General features: G+C 39.4%; 1 protein-coding gene across 1 annotated transcript in view; it reads left to right on the top strand.

Annotated features, from left to right (window-relative positions):
- The window catches only part of LOC125406552 (doublecortin domain-containing protein 1), a 202,922-nt gene that overhangs the window by 32,930 nt on the left and 152,567 nt on the right, over positions 1-17,425 (top strand). The window contains 4 exon segments of the mRNA XM_087910886.1: positions 2,412-2,681; positions 2,849-2,851; positions 3,836-3,989; positions 4,436-4,598. Coding sequence (XP_087767012.1) covers positions 2,412-2,681; positions 2,849-2,851; positions 3,836-3,989; positions 4,436-4,598 — 590 coding nt within the window.

Below are 17,425 nucleotides of genomic sequence, written 5' to 3'. Positions count from 1 at the left end.
ATTTTGTTCTCCAATTACATAATTATTTTAATGGGAATGACTGTAAAAAAAAAAGTAAGTCCTGAATTCAGATTAACACTGAACCCTTCTTGAAGGAAGTACAATCATGGTTATAGATTACCTGGATGAATGCCATTGATTTAAAGATCTCCAGATTAGAGATATAAAAGGTCCTGCATTGCAATGACGGCTGGGGGATTTAGAGGATGGCATGAAAGTACTTGGGGTAGAAATCCATAACTATGAGACTAAAAGTATATCATTAGTTTTCCTAAAATTGCTATAATCATGAATGTTATTAAAATAAAAACAATGAGAAGAAAAACCATTCTTATCAAGTATTGTTTCTCTGCCTTTAGATAGAAATCTTTAGGGAAAAATCAAGTCATAAATAAATATATTACTAACCCACTTATTAAATGTAATTGTGTTTTATCATTTACCAAGTCATTTAATTATTTAATTTACTGGGTTTTTTTACCATACTAGAATCATAATTAGACGAAAATAATTTTAGTACATAATCCCCCAAAGATGCAGTTGAGATGGCCGTTCTTGTTTGTCAGCCTGACAACATCTGGAGTTAACTAAAACCCTAATGTCTGTGCACACCTGTGAGAGATTTTTTCTCAATTAAATAATGTGAAGTGAGAAGACCCACTTCTAATCCAGATCATTGAGGTGGGGAGTTACAGCTTTAATCCAGAACTTTTGAGGTGGGAAGATCTACCTTTAATCTGGGCCACATCTTCTGCTGACAGCCTATATAAAAAGAATATCGAAAAAAGGAAACTTGCTCTCTCTTTGCCTGCTTGCCCACACTCTCACAAGTGAGTCCATTCCTCCACTGGCGTTAGGGCCTACTTCATGGGAATTATGGCATATATTGCAGACCCGCTGAGACAGCTAGCCTTGTGGACTGAATAACTTGTAGATTCTTGGCACTTCCATTGGCGGACAGTGATTGTTGGACAAGCTGGAACACAGCCTGTAAGCCATTCTAATAAATCCCACATATATATGAATATATATAGTATATATATAAACATGAATACACATGTGACATATATACACATGTATACATATAAGTTATCATGTATGTGTGTATATATGTCACATGTATATATGTATGAGAACCTTGACTAATACTAGTGTCATTCTAGAAGAACAGAGAGACCAACTTGGTAGATGTTTGAGTAGCTCCAGTTAGAGGTGTGTGAGACCTGTGTAAGACTATAGATACCTTCTATGCCTCATCCTCTCGCTGATGGGTGTTCTCAAGTATGCCACACTTGTCCAATCTGATTAAACCATCAAACCCATACCTGCCTCACCTCTGTGACTTGCTATTACATATCATCCCCGGTCATATGGTCCTGTGTCTACACATTCCTGTTCTTCTCAATGCCATTCACTCATTCACCTTGAATTCTGGGGCGTGGGTGACTACCTGTCCTAGTTTCTCTGAGACGTGTGACTTTCAACTCCTAGGTAAACTGAGATGAGTGAGTCATCCCAATACCAGCTCAATCACCTTCCTTTTTTTAAAAAAAAAAAAATTTTTTTCAGGGCGGTAGTGGCACACGCCTTTAATCCCAGCTCTTAGGAGGTAAAAGCAGGAGGATTTCTGTGGGTTCAAGGCCAGCCTGGTCTACAAGAACTAGTTCCAGGACAGGCTCTAAAGCTACAGAGAAACCCTGTCTCAAAAAAAACAACAAAAAATGATTCTTTTATGTATGAGTGTTTTGTATGTTTGCATGTCTGTGCATCGTGCAGAGGTCAGAAGAGAGCATCTTCTGGAACTGGATGACAGATGGTTGTAGCCACCATGTTGGTGCAGGTCCTCTAGAAGAGCAGCCAGCACTCTCTGAGCCACCTCTGCAGTTCATATCCATCATGTTCTCACTAGTGCTGAGCCACCTCTCTTAAATCGCTTTTGTCCATTTAAATATACATTCATATATTCATTTAAAAATATATCCACTACTGAGGGATAGCTTGCAAGTTTCATGCATGTAGGGACCACATCTCTTTAATTATTTCCTAGTACTTAGATTTCTCATGTTTAATAAAGTAAATCATAAAATTACAAATTATCATTTTAAAGCCTTATACAGATTTCTTTAGTTCAAATAAAAAAAACAGTTAAGCTCAGTGGCAGGATAGGCTTTGATCCAAGCTCCTACCCTGCCTCTGCTAATGATGCATATGTTTACTTAACCTTTCTGATTTTCAACCTTTGTGTAAAGGGAAGCTCCAAATACTGCCTTCCCACCAGGACTGTACAAGCCTCAAAGTCCTGACCGAGTACCTTTGTCTAACCGATAGCTCACGGCATTTATTGCATGGTAGATGTTAATAAAGTCAATACAATGGATTCACTGTCCTCTTCCACGCGCTGTTTCTTTAAGGCAGTTCATGTCAAGCCAGGCAAAAGCTGTTATTAAAACTACTGACGATTGCGTGCAGCTTCAGTTTGGCCCCAGCAGACTTCTGCATTCAGTGGCTGTATCACAAGGGTCAGGCCTTCAAGATTGTTCTACACATCAAACAGCATCAGATCACAGCCAGGAGGAACCATCAAACCCAGATAGCTGCAAATCCAAGAGTAAAAACAATTCTTGTTTTATGTCGGCATCCAAGAGAAACAGGCTTGTCAGTGTGCCAGTGGGTCAGCCGAGGTAATCAAAACCGTTCGCTCTTCTTTTTAACCAACTGTTGAGGCTCTTTTATTTGAGCAGAATTTATAGTGATTCCATTGACTATTTCAGACATTAAAACATTGTGTATCATTTGGATTCTGTTTTCTGCTATTATTGGATTTTTCCTTTGAACACCCTGAAGTCAGAGTGTGGCTAATTACATCTTAGAGAAAACGAGATGCACTCCAACCTGGGTCATCAAAAACTGAAGGGAATGCTGGAGGTAGAGGCATTGCTTAGAAGACATTTATTTTAAATAGAAACGTGTGCTTTGGGTCTTTAACCAATATTTTGGAGCAGAATCAGACAGAATGTAGTTATTAAACCATCTTGTGCATACATTTGCGGAGTGTCATAAACTGTTAGCCCAAGAGGAAAATATGGCGAAGATGAGAACTCAGACACCAAGGGAGATTTCCATTGCAGTCAGGGTTTTGAATATACAGATATATTGTGGTTTTAATTTACTTAAAGTTCTTGTTTTTAAATGTTGACTTTACTACTCTTTAAATGAAAATGATTAGAAGATTCTGAATGAAATATTTTTGGCAGCTTACCATGCACTTTTGAAAAAAAACTAAACTAGTTTTGACTAAAGATAAAAACCTAGAAATCTCAACTCTTATTGCCCCCCCATTTGAAATGTAAAAATATAGGCAATAAAGTGAACTTTTGAATTCACATTTTCAGCATAATAAACCTATTTGAATTTCTTCCAGCTTTTAAAAATGAAAGAACTTTCTTTCATAAGTGTAGACACTTGTGGAAAAATCTTAGCCCTTTAATATCCCATGCTATTAAGCCTCTACTATTGTCTTAGCTGTCAGAACATGGCAGGTGTCTGACTGGCTCTAATTCTTCATGTACATAATCTAAAAAAGAATGCTCTGGGTTTTACTAGTAAATGGTCAGAATGATTCATTCTGGGAGAGTAACAGTCTTGGCAAACATCCTATTGTGTGTTTGGATACTGAAACAGTGTTGATCTCGTTGTATCAAAAGTTTTGTTGTGGGATCTTCTTATTTGTAGGAACAATTTTAAATGATTATACTAGAGAACCGTGGGACAGCATTTTTAAAAGGTTTTAACTTATTAACATGCACGAAGTTTTGTGGATTTTTTCTTCTTTTAGTGCATCAGAGTCCTCTCTAAAATTGATGTCACCCCATAATTGCCAAGGATTGTCTCAGAGATATAAACTTCAACCACGAGTCATTAGAGTGACGGCTTATAAAAATGGATCTGGAACAGCCTTTGCCAACATTATTGCACCAACCATCGCCTTGGTAACTAATAGCCCAACGTTTTCAGTCCTTTATTTCCTTTATAATACAAACATATAAGAAAGACAATTATTGTGTTAAAATCTTGTGTAATTCTGAACCTGTCCATTGCTTATATAGTCATAGGAATTTTACTACTTTCCTACGTTAAAGTAAATAGAACACTGTATTAACAATTAAGCAGATTAATTAAACAAGTACAATGGCTATGCGCTTTGTAGTTATTAAGACACAGAATGTTTATAAAAATATTTATAAATACAAATAATGAGCTATTTTTGCCATTTGATTTGGTTTTTGTTTCTGCATTTTCAATGCTGGGAAACAGCCATGTCATTGACTGAGCTCCTGAACCTGACGTGTGACTCCCTTGACCCCCTGGTTTGGTTCTGTGGGAATGTGCAGCTTTCTTTGTAGATCACTGGGTTCCACCTGTTACTCTCTTCTAGGTGCTGGAAGCGTGCACACACAAGCTGAATCTGAACATGGCCGCACGACGAGTGTTTTTGGCAGACGGCACGGAAGCCCTCAAACCTGAAGATATTCCCCATGAATCCAACGTTTATGTTTCAGCAGAAAAGCCCTTTGTAAATCCATTCAAAAAAATTAAAGGTAAAAAAGGAAAAAGAAACACCATACTCCTTCACAATAAATTGCTTAAGGAGTGCAATTAAAAAATGATTTTCTTCCTGTCTTTTTTGCATGGTTTAACAAAACTAATGTTTACGCATTTACAGCTCAGTAAGAGGATAATGTGCTTAATGAAAGAAAAATCCACTGACAGCCACGTTTATTGCCCTTCATTAGCATTGGTGCTTAATTTAATATAGATCTGAATAGACATTAGGGAGCCTGCAGGAGGCTAAATGATGAAAATATAATAAATTAAATCAGAGATTATTGAATTTACTGTTTAGTTTCTGTGGCACTCAGCAGACATAATTCATTAGATGGATGCTCTCAGAAAATAGTTGAGAGTTCCCAGGATCATCTTTTCATTTACGCTCTTGGTCTTTTTTCAGATTGCATTAACATAATTAAGAAATTGTGACAAGTAACGAACAAATAATTCTATGTACATGTGATTCTCCCAGTAACATTACTCATAAAATAAACATTACAGCTCAATCTTAATTTTTAACCTTTAAATATTTATATTTATGTATTTATACATAGAATCTCAGATAGAGTTTCTGCTTGGAGGTTTTTTATTTTTCCCCATGTCCTTATATTTAAGATTTCAGACATGAGGATTTTCTAGGGGGAAAAAGCCTTTTCTCGATGTAAACTGACACCTTTAAAGAAAGGAAGGAAAGCAGCGGTGTCTTCATTCTTCCACACATGCTGTACGGAGCCTCCTTATCCTCTGTTCCTCACCATGGTAGCTTCAGGTAACGTGAGAGACAGCCTCACCATAGGAACCAGCGTGTCTGCCTGCTATGCCCCCAATGCTTTTGATACCACATTGGCGGCAATTTCTCTGCCACTCTTGTAAAGTTGGTGGAGCAAAGACAAGCCTAGGCAGTAACTGTAGGAGCCAAAGAAAACTGATTCTGGAGCTCATTACAGAGGAGACAATGGAGGTCCCCATGCATTAATGTTACTGTATGAGATGACACTAGAATTGCTATCACGTTGGTAACACTTGATCATCAGAAAACAGCAGTTTTTTGAATTGGGACACCATGGCGCCTATCAAGGAAGCTGTTGGGGTAGCACCCACTGCACAGGCCCTGTGCGGTAACTCAGACTCACATGCTTTCAGATTTGCTGTAACGTTAGACAGCGCTTGTCTTATTTTATATTCATAGAAACATTTGCTTACACAAAATGTTTTATTAGGCAAATATGTTTTTGTAATTTTAAAAACTCCATATATTTATACATGATCTCTTCACCAAAATCCTTGATTAGTTTTATAAGGATCAATTCTTGCCTTCTAGTGAACAATAGTATCACAAAAGATACATGTAAAGATTATCTGTAGATAAACTAAGAGAAAAAAAAAATCCTGGGCAAGTATACATAAAATAATAATGTCACATCCTGGTGGATGGTTTTTAAACGTACAAGCTCATTTCTTCTCCCGCCTCCATTTTATCCATTTTAAAAGCCAAGTCCAGAGCAACAAGAACAAAAAACTTCGGTGCTTTGTCTGCACATCTTTGGCTGCGCTTCATTGTGACATGCACTGCTGTTCTCTTACACCAAAATCTTGGCACACGCTCCTGAAAATTTCACACCCTCTCCTGCTGGATCAGCAAGCTTAACCCACCAAAATCTGGTGTTGTGCAATGGTTTTTGACTGATAATCAATCTTTATGCTGCTCGACAGTTGTTACTGGGACATGGAGCAGAGCAGGTGGCAGATGTGTCTTGTCTTTTGAGAGAAGAAATTGTAGGTGAGCTTGGACACAGACTAGCATATCACATGTCTGTTTAAAAGATGTAGGATAAGTATTATGGGGGAAGCCACTATCTAATTATTCTCAGAGATAAGCCTGAACACTGATATTTATTTACTTTCAAAATATGGAGAACATAAATGTAAATACATGTTTGTAGACACACACACACGTGGGGTGGTGCTTAACTTACAGGTATACTGTAACAATAAACCACGTATGGATGACTTTGGAGACAGAAGACAAGCTTAGTGTGGGAGGCATAAGCGTTGTTGAGGGCAAGCAGGCAAACCACTGAGCAGAGCCAGTGTTAGTGACATGGCCTTCCCATCTGCATGTGCGCTTTAGAGACGGTCAGCATGGAGGCACCAGTCAGTGACCTGACATTATTTCAACTCAGTCTCCTTCTCTCAGCAGCTTCTCGGAGGTTTCTATCTGCCTGCAAGTAAGCAGCCAGGCCAGAGTAGATGAAAGCAAAGGATCATGGTTGTCTACCCGGTTTTTATTTTTAGCCATTCTTTCATCTCTGATTTAAATTCAGTTTACCTCAATTCAATAAAAACTTAACCCAATAAGCATGTTTATTGTGTGCCTACTGTGTGTTTAGGCCTGGCGTAGGGAGAGAGGTCCGGGACTTTGCAGAGCTTAACGAAGTCTGTAAGTCGTAATATGAATACTTAGTAGTAGAAACACAGTCCGACAGTGCATAGCATATGGATTCTCCCAGGAAAAAGTATTTATTACTTTATTTCTCCCACAAGAAGGTCAAATAAGTCAGCATAATACTTTGGCAATTATATTCCATATTTTACTGTTTTTTAAAATTAAACTTTAGAAAATCAGTGTAGATAGTGAAAATTGTCTCTTATGAAAAGTAACCTCAAATTTACTATAAAAAAAAGCCCCTAGCACGTGTCTGACGGTTTACACTGTTCATTGTCCCTTTGAGTACCATTGCTGACAGCCGGATTCAGTGCCTCTGAAAGACTAAGAAAGCGGTCCACACACCTCAGAATACCGAGTGGTCATTTAGAGGTCAGGCCAAGGTCAAGACTGATTGGAAGTATTCCCTGTTAAAATGTAGAATCAGACTATTTCCTGTATTTTAAATTGACTACCGGATTAGAAAGATTAGGATGGAAGTTTAAAAAAAAAAGAAAAGATGGAAATACTGAGAAAAGTGTGTTTTCTATGAAGACTGTTCATGAAGATGTCTTACTAGCTCTTATCATTTCATCGTGGAGGGATTCTGACATTTATTAATGATCCTGTCAGAGAGAGGCCTTTGAACAAATTCTCAGATTCTTGGTTATATTGTTTAGATTTTATTCAGTTTTCCACGGCCTCTGCTTGACATCAGTAAAGAGAAAACTTCCTGGACCCAGTCCATGTGGTTTTTAAGATACTGAATCTCAGATACTTATTACACGCTGCACCCTGGTAGGACGTAAGTATTATAAAGATGCTGGGGCCAAGTTCTAGTGCTCAGAATCGGATTGCCTTTAAGAGTCTGTAGTCCTGTGTTTGTAGACCTCTTAAATGTGTTACGCTGCTATTTGGCTCTCAGGGTTATCATTTATAGCAATTCCTTTCTGCCCTGAGCTTTGTTAAGGAGAGCGCGGGCTGAGTATTATGGTAAGACTGCACACCCCTATCTGCTGCAAGATGTAGTCACGGGGGAGAATTTCCGTGAGAGGGGTTCTCGGTACTACACCTAAGATCTATATTTAAACCTGGAGATTTTCTGCTAGCTGCCATGTGATCTACCAAATGAAATAATTTGCTGTGACAGCTTGTGATTGACAAGAATATGTGTGAGCACATTTAAAACAGGCCAGCTTTTCATGTAGAAGTAAATGTCAGTGAAATGATGGATTCTCATCATTTTAATTATTGATGATTTGGAAATATTTCAATTCCACGACACACAGGACATATTATAAATAGCAGCATAACACTTTTTCTCATATCTGCGTCAATAATGAAATGTTCTGTCATATTGCATGAGTTTAATGAACCTGGAATCATGTGTTATTGTTTCATTATATGTCTAGTGAGTTTGACTCCAGTGGCTGCTTTATTCTGCCAAAGCTAACTCTAGGCTTTGTGGCATGTGCCTAAAGGGTTACCGTGCCTTGACTCAGAATTAGGCTTGGTTTTCTCATATTCTTTTCATTGTTTTCTCTGAATTAAGTATATACATTAGATGAGATCATTAATTTATTTTATCTCCAACTTAGCTATATTTACTCAAAACTAGGAAAAGGGCTTTATAGAAAAACATTCCATTTTGATAACTGTAAAACAATAGTCATATCTTTCACACATTTTTCCCATTTCAACTCTTAAAAATTAGTAAGTATGCATAAATGAATGCGGATTTGAAGTCACTTGCTGAAGACCAAAAAGTACCTGTAGGTGATGGGGAAATTGAAGTATATGTGTTTATGTATGACAGCAACTCACACACTGTCAAATGCAAAGTCATGAGAAACACCTGAATTCTTAGTATTTTTATGAAATACCGAGTTGTGTGTTTATACATAAGTCATACTTCTCTAATAAATAATTGCATGTCTGTTGCTACCTGCACAATCTGAATGATGGTTTGTGTGTGACAAACACCCAGTTATGAGTATTAAGTATAATACACTCACTACTCTCACACCCGAGTTAGTGCTACAGACCAGAGTATATTATATTCTCTGTGGTTCCAAAATCCAACATTGTGTAAGCCTAATTGTTTCATTACTTATTTGTTATCTGAACCTTATTTAGCATAAACAGTCAAGTGGATTGTTGAAATGTAAACCATTTCTTAGATTATGGGTCCCCACTCTAGGTTTTTCTGAGAAAATTCCATTATATGTCATAAATATACCTTTATGATATAGATATCATGTTAATTTTAAAAACTCTTTCTCTATGTATGTATGTGTGTGTGTGTGTGTGTGTGTGTGTGTGTATGTATGTATGTATGTATGTATCAAAGAGATCAATGTCAAGTGTCCGCCTCAGTCACTCTCCACTTTATGTTTTGACACACGATCTCTCACAGAACTATTTGTCTAGACTGGCTGTTCCATGCACCCAAAGAATCCACCTTCAGCTTCCACTCCCCCAGTTCTCGGATTACAAGTGAGCCACCATCCCAGGCTCTTTGCATGGTCACTGGGACTCAAACTCAGGTCCTCATGGTTGCCTGGCAAGCATCTTATTCACTGAGCCACTTCCCAACACATGTTAACTTTTGAAAAATCCAATAATTTCTAGATATGTAGCCAAGCATTTTTGGGAATTTTATTTTGTCCTCTGCAAAGAACTCTGAGAAATATTAATTCTTACTAGGACAGTAACTCAGAAGGCTTGTAGGTACTGTCGTTATCACCTCAAATTGTTGAATGGGAGAACACACACAGGGAGCTCAGCTCCCCAAGTATAGCTGAGGAAAATTACACACACACACATGCGCAAAAAAAAAAAAAAACATTGATGTAAGAAAGTAGAAGGACTGGTGTCCTTCATCCTGTACATTTTCACCAGATATTTACCAAGTCCCTACAAAGTTCCAGACACTTACTCAAGACTTGAAGACTTAGTGTGAATAAAATAGTGGTTTCGTGAAGCTGTGGTTAAAATGAGGTAGAAAATAAACAAATAACAATATGATACTTATCGACAGTGTTTAAGTGCTAAAAAGGAAATAAAACATGGTATAGTAATGATAAATAGTGTCATGAAAGCAGCAGAAGAAAATTCTAGAGCAGACACATTTGTTCAGAACCCTTTAAATCAAACCTGTGAGATAGTTCTCTGCCCCTTTCTTACTTGCCATGACAATTAATTTGCCTATTTGGTAGCTACTTTTCCAGGGTGCTTTGTCTTTCCAACTGTTTAGTTTGGAAGTTCCAGGCATCTAAGAGAAATGTGAGACACACACTGCTGCTTAGTGGGAGAACATTGGTCTCAAATCCACTTGATCTGTACAATTCCCATCTCTCATCTTGGCTGTGGGTAAACTGGTCAAGCGCTGATTTTCAGAGACAGGGAATAATACCTTAAAATCCCTAGATTTTTAAAAATTACTTTCTAATGAAAACAAGTTGCTTGAAAACCAAATGTCTAGACATCCCTAGCAGAACCTAGAGGCATAGAAAAGAGGGGATTGAGGATAACATGCTATAAATATAACTAAGATTCCAGAGCTTTTCATTGGAATCTTGTGTCCACTCCCACTTTTCCAGAATAGCTGGCTGGCTAGGTTCAGGGAAACAGCAACAATAATTCCATTATACTTTCTTTAACACTGCCAGGAAAGCAAATTACACCGTGAACCTGGGCAAGCCCTTAATCTCTCTAAGCCTGAGTTTCCTCATCCACAAATTGAGCATAATGAAATAAACCCCACAACATGACTGTAAGAAATAAATAAGAGGAGGTATGTGAGAGTTTGGCACATGGAAGGTGGTGAAAATACACTGGTACCTGCGTTTCAACTGTTCCGTCCTTTGCTTTATCCTTGGGGAAGCTTGCTTCTGCAAGTCTTTCATACCTGTCACTGGTCCTTGATTTTACTAGCGAGATATTTGCCAGGTCTGACATCTTGAAATAAATGCAACTGAGTTAAAGACGCATCTCACAGTTGCACACAGGGCATGATATGGGGGAATCTAATTAGAAACTTTGAATTCTCACTGTATGTGATGGAGGTATAAAGCAAGGCCCAAGAACTGCATTTTAAGACGTGTTCCTGAACTTTACCTTTCAGCTACTGTAAATCATCTGAAGAAAGTTCATAAAAAAAGTTCAGCGAAAGGATGTCAACATTTTGATTGGCACAGTAGATGGGATGTTTATGATTTTAATCAAATATAAATTGAAGACCTACTTCAAATGATGTGTCAGACTGGTGTTACTGAGTTAAAACCTAGTGACAGCCACTGTCATTATTAGTTAAATATAGCCATCATGCCTATAGCAATACATGATGACACCTAAGAACCTGCAGAAACGGCTCAAGGATTTTGAGAAGAGGGAGTGACTAGAAGCACAGAGGAATGCAGGAATGTGACCTGGATCTCATCTATTTACCAAACACAGGCGCGATTGTATTCTGCGCAGATGATGCAATTGAATGGAGCAGTGTGTTTTCTTACTGTCAGGGCATCTCTATTTTATCAGCCCACCTTGTGCTCGTCAGACGCTTGGTTCGTATTTAATGCCGTTCTCTGTACCTGCCTCACAGCCACAGCAGCCTGCGCTTTCGAGTTGACTATCCCACCACAGAAGAATGAGCTTTTGAAAATTAAAAATTTTTAGTAGGTTTTGTCAACCGAGGTTCCAAGTTAGTTGCTGTGAGTCTACCGGAAGAAGAAGGCAGAATTCTTTTGCCTGGCACAGGCAAAATGGAAAATAATAATGTGGCGATCACTTAGGATTATTTCATCTTATGGCTCACACTTTCCTTTTAAAGGGGGGAATTGAACAAATGCAGATAACACAAACAGCCTGTAAAGTACATTCTCTTTTTCATGGTTCGATAAAGAAGAAAGCCCATAAAAAGGGCATGGATTATGAAATGAAATCCATCATTGGCCCAAAGAATTATCTGAGTCTTTAGGAGAGTAAGTCTATGAACAGTTACAGCTTCCTAGTCCCTGGAAGCTGACATATGGCCCTTCCTTTGACTAATGGCTTTGAAAGTTTATATTAAACTTTAAATTATCACGGGATCCCAGTTACCCTTTCATCTTTGCATAGTTGGATCTTAATCACCCAGGAAGGGGAGTCTCAAGAAGATAACAGCAACAAACATCCTTAATTCACCAAACCCACTCAAAAACGTATTTAAACATTAATTCTTTTGTAGTTGAACAATAAACTTGAAAATGAATACTTGTACTTACCATGGTTCTGGAAGCTGGCAGGTTTTGCTTGAGTTTCAGTGAAAATGCCAAGGAATAAAAGAGCTCTCTTTGCTGGTAGCTGGTTGTGTAGAGCCAAGGCTTTGTTGAGAACAATGCTATTAACAAAGAGATTCAAGAAGAGTCTAGGTGGGCATCATGGGGCAAGACCGTAACCCTAGCACTTAGGAATTTCAGGAAGATTGAGAAACTGAAGCCAGCCTGGGCTACACAGTGAGATCTTCCTCAAAATAAAATAAAATAAAATAGGAAAAAGAAAAGCAATCTTGGAGGGAGTGCTAAAGTTCGAGCTATTGAAGCCCATGCTTGGGATGACGTCTGATCTGGCTCTTCTCTGGCGTAGCTCCTACCTGGAGGGACGCATCCACATTGCATTCTTAATGTCCCCCCTCACCTTTATCCTATTTACAATCATCAAATTGTAATTATTGATGAAAGGTCTGCTGTTCCACCCAGACCAAGTTTGCCTAAGGTAGAGACCACAATAATTGCTTTGTTCATTGCCGGGTTTTTGGCACAGGGCATGGCCAGATGTCACAGATGTGCATTGTTGTGCAGTGGATGCTAAGATGTGTAAAGGACCAAATCCATGAAACATGGTGAGACATTGAGGAGGCAGTAGAAGGGCAGAATGCCCTCCCAGAGCAACCTGCTTGGCTGCACACAGCGAGAAGATCCTGTTCAGGACATCTGGGTTCAGTTGACCCTTCTCCTTATAGTCCGCATAGTATCATAAGTAGCATAGGCGCTTTACAATCATTATTAGAAACGGAAGATTACTTCCCTTGGGACAGCTACTAGTTAGTACTTAGGGACCTGTGGGTACCGGCTAACCCCTTTTGTAATCCCAACATTCATAGGTGGTAGAGAAGGAGATAAGGGATTAAGAGTGCTATTCTATTTCCTTTAAAAGTATTTTTATTTGTATTTTGTGGTGTGTGTGACATGTGTGCAGGTGCTTTTGGGTGCCAGAGCATCAGATACCCTCAGGCCGGAGTTTCAGGTAGTTGTGTGTTGCCTAGTGGAACTGCTAGGATCCAAACGGGAGTCCTATTTGTAAGAGCAGCAAGTGCTTTTAACTGCTGAGCCATCTCTCCAACCCTGGGATTCTAGTTCTTACAAAAAGGTACCAGAGAGTCTTTGTCCTAGGAGCGGAGACTTTTTGGGTTTGAGGAAGTCAGTGAAAAACAGACATGTTCGCAAGTAGTTTGGGATAGAATTGAGGTTCTTGTTTTAATACTCAGCCTGGTGTGTTGCTTCATACGCCTTAGAGTCCCCTCAGGTTTCCACCAGCGCTCCCATTGCCCATTCCCACTGTCCATCAGAATCCTCTTCCTCCTTCCTCAGCGAGGCTGAAGTTGAGTCAAGTCTTTTTCTGAGCTCCCGAGACCTTCTGGCTGGTTCTTTCTTCTAGACTTTAGGTGTAATATGTTCGCTATTGCCATCAGCCTTCTGACTGTATTTCTTGATTTGAAGTCGTGTCTTCAGGGCTGATACAAACACATCACTTCATCCCTATCAATAAGACGGTTCCTGAGTTTTCTGTTCTCCTATAGTAGTTTTGTGGCCTACATTTTGAGATAGATTTCTAGAACTCCGTCACCCCCAATAGCTTTGTCCTGTTGCAAAATAGATTTTCTTTAATGTAAGGGAAGGATTTTGAATCGTTCTCTCTGTTAAAACTCTAGAAGGACCTGCTTTGAGCTATGTGGCACTTCTCAGGGCTTCATCTGAGGTGCAGGCCCAGTTACTCCCTGACACCTTTGTTCTTTCTCTGGCATATTGTGTTCTGTCTTCTCAGCCTTTGGCTACACTGTCTTTTCCACCTGGCATTTGCTTTTCTGTCCCCCCCCCCTCACCTTGAATCCTGCCTGACTTGCCTTTTGACCACTGAGCTCTGTGAGGAGCCTCTGCCCCGTGTTCTCTCAGTTCCTGCATACTTCTGCCCTAGACCCTGCCACATGACTAACATCTTCCTTTCTTCTCAGGCCAACAACTAACATTTTGCTGTTTTCTGAGAACAGTGTCTACAACAGGAACGGAAGGGAAGATCCTTATTCAACAAATATTTGGTAAATTATTACATAATGTAGAGTGTTATTGATTGTTTTACTCTTTGGCTCTTTGGCTTTTTGGGGAACCATTACCCAGCTCTCAAATAAATACATGGAGTCTGATTCTTTCTTATGAATGCCCAGCCTTAGCTTTTCTTAAATTATCCTGTCTATCTTTTCCTTTGGTCTTTTATCTTTTTCTATTTCTGTATACCTTTCTTTTCTTCTTACTCTGTGACAGGCTGTGTAGCTGGGTGACTGGCCGCTCGAGTCCCTCACTCCTCCTTTTTAGACAAGTGTTTCACTTTCTTTTGCTTATTTTTAGTCATCATGAATAAACTATGATGGAACAGAGTTATTATTTCCAATCATATTCCCTCAAGTTTGGACATTATTGATAAAGAATTGCCATTTTTACTCATTAACCCCATAACCCAATTGTTAAGAATCTAGAGGCGTAAGATGAGTTATTCACAGGCTGGTTGCTTTTGTGGCTGCAGAAACATTTGACCAAAACAATCTTCAAGCCATGCTGGGCATACTGCCATGTCCCAAGCAGTGTATTATTGACTCTTAATGGTCACAGTGCCCAAGAAATGTCCTCAGGCCAAAGCTTCTGCAGTTATTGTTCCAATTCTAGCATAATAAAATGTTTATATTTTATATCCTTATAGGATACTTATATCATCTTTTCACGTCATTCTTAGCCCATCAGTGTAAGCCTCTGGGTAGGACGGAGGTAGCTTCAGCTAGTCTAACTTTGTCGCTGTATATGCCACATAATTGCCTGGGTGTATTGTGTAAAGAGACTTGAGATCTGAACTGTGGCCAACTCCTCCAGCCCACCGAATCTTGTTGACCTTCTAAAGTTTGCTTTGTCTTGATTATCTTGTTCCTGAGTAAAGGGAAAGGTGTTTCAAAAATGTGTCCTAGCCTCATAAAGAGACCTCTGGCTTCGTGTGTGTCAACCTCCAAGGCATAAGGAAAACCTTCAAGTAGATAAGGACACCTCCCTAAAGCAGGGTGGTGGAGGGGGATAGTATGCTCAGGATTGTCCTGAGGAAGCTTAGAAACAACATTCCTGGGAGAAGACACAAATGATTCATAAGAAATTTTTCATCAATCCAATATTCCCAAATTATACAAACATTCAAAGTCTCTCAAGTATGCAAGAAGTGAAGATGAAAACCAAAGGTGACCCAACTTTGCTGGATCTTTGTCAAATAGCTGGGCTGCCTTGATGACTTCTGCCATTCCCACCAGCTGTGGCTATGCCAAAGCAACCGTTATTTCACTCACTCTCCTCAGACAGGACCTCTCACTGAACCCGTAGCTCACCAGTTGTCTGCACCGGATAGTCAGCAAGCCCCAAGGGATCCTTCTGCTCTTTCTCTCTCGCATACTGAAATTAAAGTGTGAGATTCTGCTCCACAATTATTCTATGGGTGTTGGAAATCCAAATGTACACCCTCACGCTTGTGGGGCAAGCATTTTATCAATGAATCCACGTTTCCATCCTCTTAGCCAATAATGTTCAAAGTTCATTTCAGCCCCATAGCTTTGTAATTCTGAAGCCAAATGCATAGTGTATGCTGAGCCTCTGAACATTTTTGCTTCAGCTTTTCTGGGTTATCCTCCATGATACATCAAGAAAACCACAGCAATAAAATGGTTAATCAGGAATATAAAAGTCTAGTTTTTTCCCTCAAAATACAAGGAAAGTAAATAAATATTTACCAAGTAAAAATATTGCTTAATACCAACCCCAATAGCTACTGGGGTATGAGGCATTCCCTGATCTAACATATTTGTTGTGTATTTTGTAAATATTGGTTGAGAATTTCAGCGTCCCATCCACTGTGTCTGACTCTGGCTGCTCAGAATGGAATATATTCTTATTTTGTTAAATACATACCAATCACATTGTTTACCAGGTACCCAGACTCCTGCGAGTCACAACATTTTGCTTGTCTTAGACATGCTCAAAGCCTAGTTGACATACATATGCAAAGATCCTGAAGTTCCATTAAAATGAGGAGCACATAGATGGAAGGCCTGAAGAGGGCAAAGAAAGCTCACTCTAGAACGTGACACTGTGCGGCATTCTGGGGCTGTGGCCTAACGGCAGGGGATGGGGAACGCCTTAGCAAAGTTTGGAGTCAAAAAAGATTGCGGCATGTGCTAACAACTCCTGGACCCTAGATGGGCTTCCTCACATTTTGCTACTGTGGTCATTCCAAGCAGAGTGAAGAGAGCATCTTTCCCGTCTGGGTCAGCTTTCTCCCTGTCAGGGTCAGCTCTACTGTGCTGCCCAGGTAAGGTGCAGGGCCAGCTCTCCCACCTGCTGCTGCTGACAAGAGGCAAGGAGGAATGCCAAATGAAAATGTGATACTGAGTGCCTAGCACAGAGGGCTTACACACCCACAATGAAAAATGTAGAAAAGACCCTAGTTGCTAAGATTGAGAACCTTTCTGTTATTAACCACCCATTCTACCTGCTTAGAGACCCAAAAATCTGGAAGAGTCACCGCAGCTTTTATAGTGACTGTAATAAAATGGCTAGGTAGTATATATTATTATATTAGATATAATACATAGTCTCTTAATAAAAGCACCTTGACGGTGCTAAGTAGGGAATTTGTGTTATGGGAAATCTGGCCATTTTATTTTTACATTTTAAAACATTTTATTGATTCTTTGTGAATTTCACATCATACCTCCTCATCCCATTCATCTCCCTGCCCCTTCATATCTGCCCTCTGCTCTTGCAACCTCAACCCCAAAAAAAGTAAAATAAAATTTAAGAGAAAAAAATCTTGTCGTGGAAGCTGCAGTGTGGCCCAGTTACACAGCATACCTTTAGTCCATACATTTTTACTTGTGTTTATTCCAATTAGTCATTGGTTTGGCTTGATGCCTCTGGCTTCTGCCACACTATTGATACTGGGCCCTCACTGGGACTCCTCTCGAATATCCTGTTGTTGCCTTGTGTGTTAGAGATCCTGCACCTTTGGATCTGCAGAACCAGCTCCTTTACATACTCCAGCAGTTCATAG

The sequence above is a fragment of the Myodes glareolus genome, chromosome 10 (assembly GCF_982192425.1).
Source record: "Myodes glareolus chromosome 10, mMyoGla1.1, whole genome shotgun sequence".
NCBI classification, from domain to species: Eukaryota; Metazoa; Chordata; class Mammalia; order Rodentia; family Cricetidae; genus Myodes; species Myodes glareolus.
Note: the sequence above shows the minus strand (reverse complement) of the source record. Positions and strands in the feature narration are given on the sequence as shown.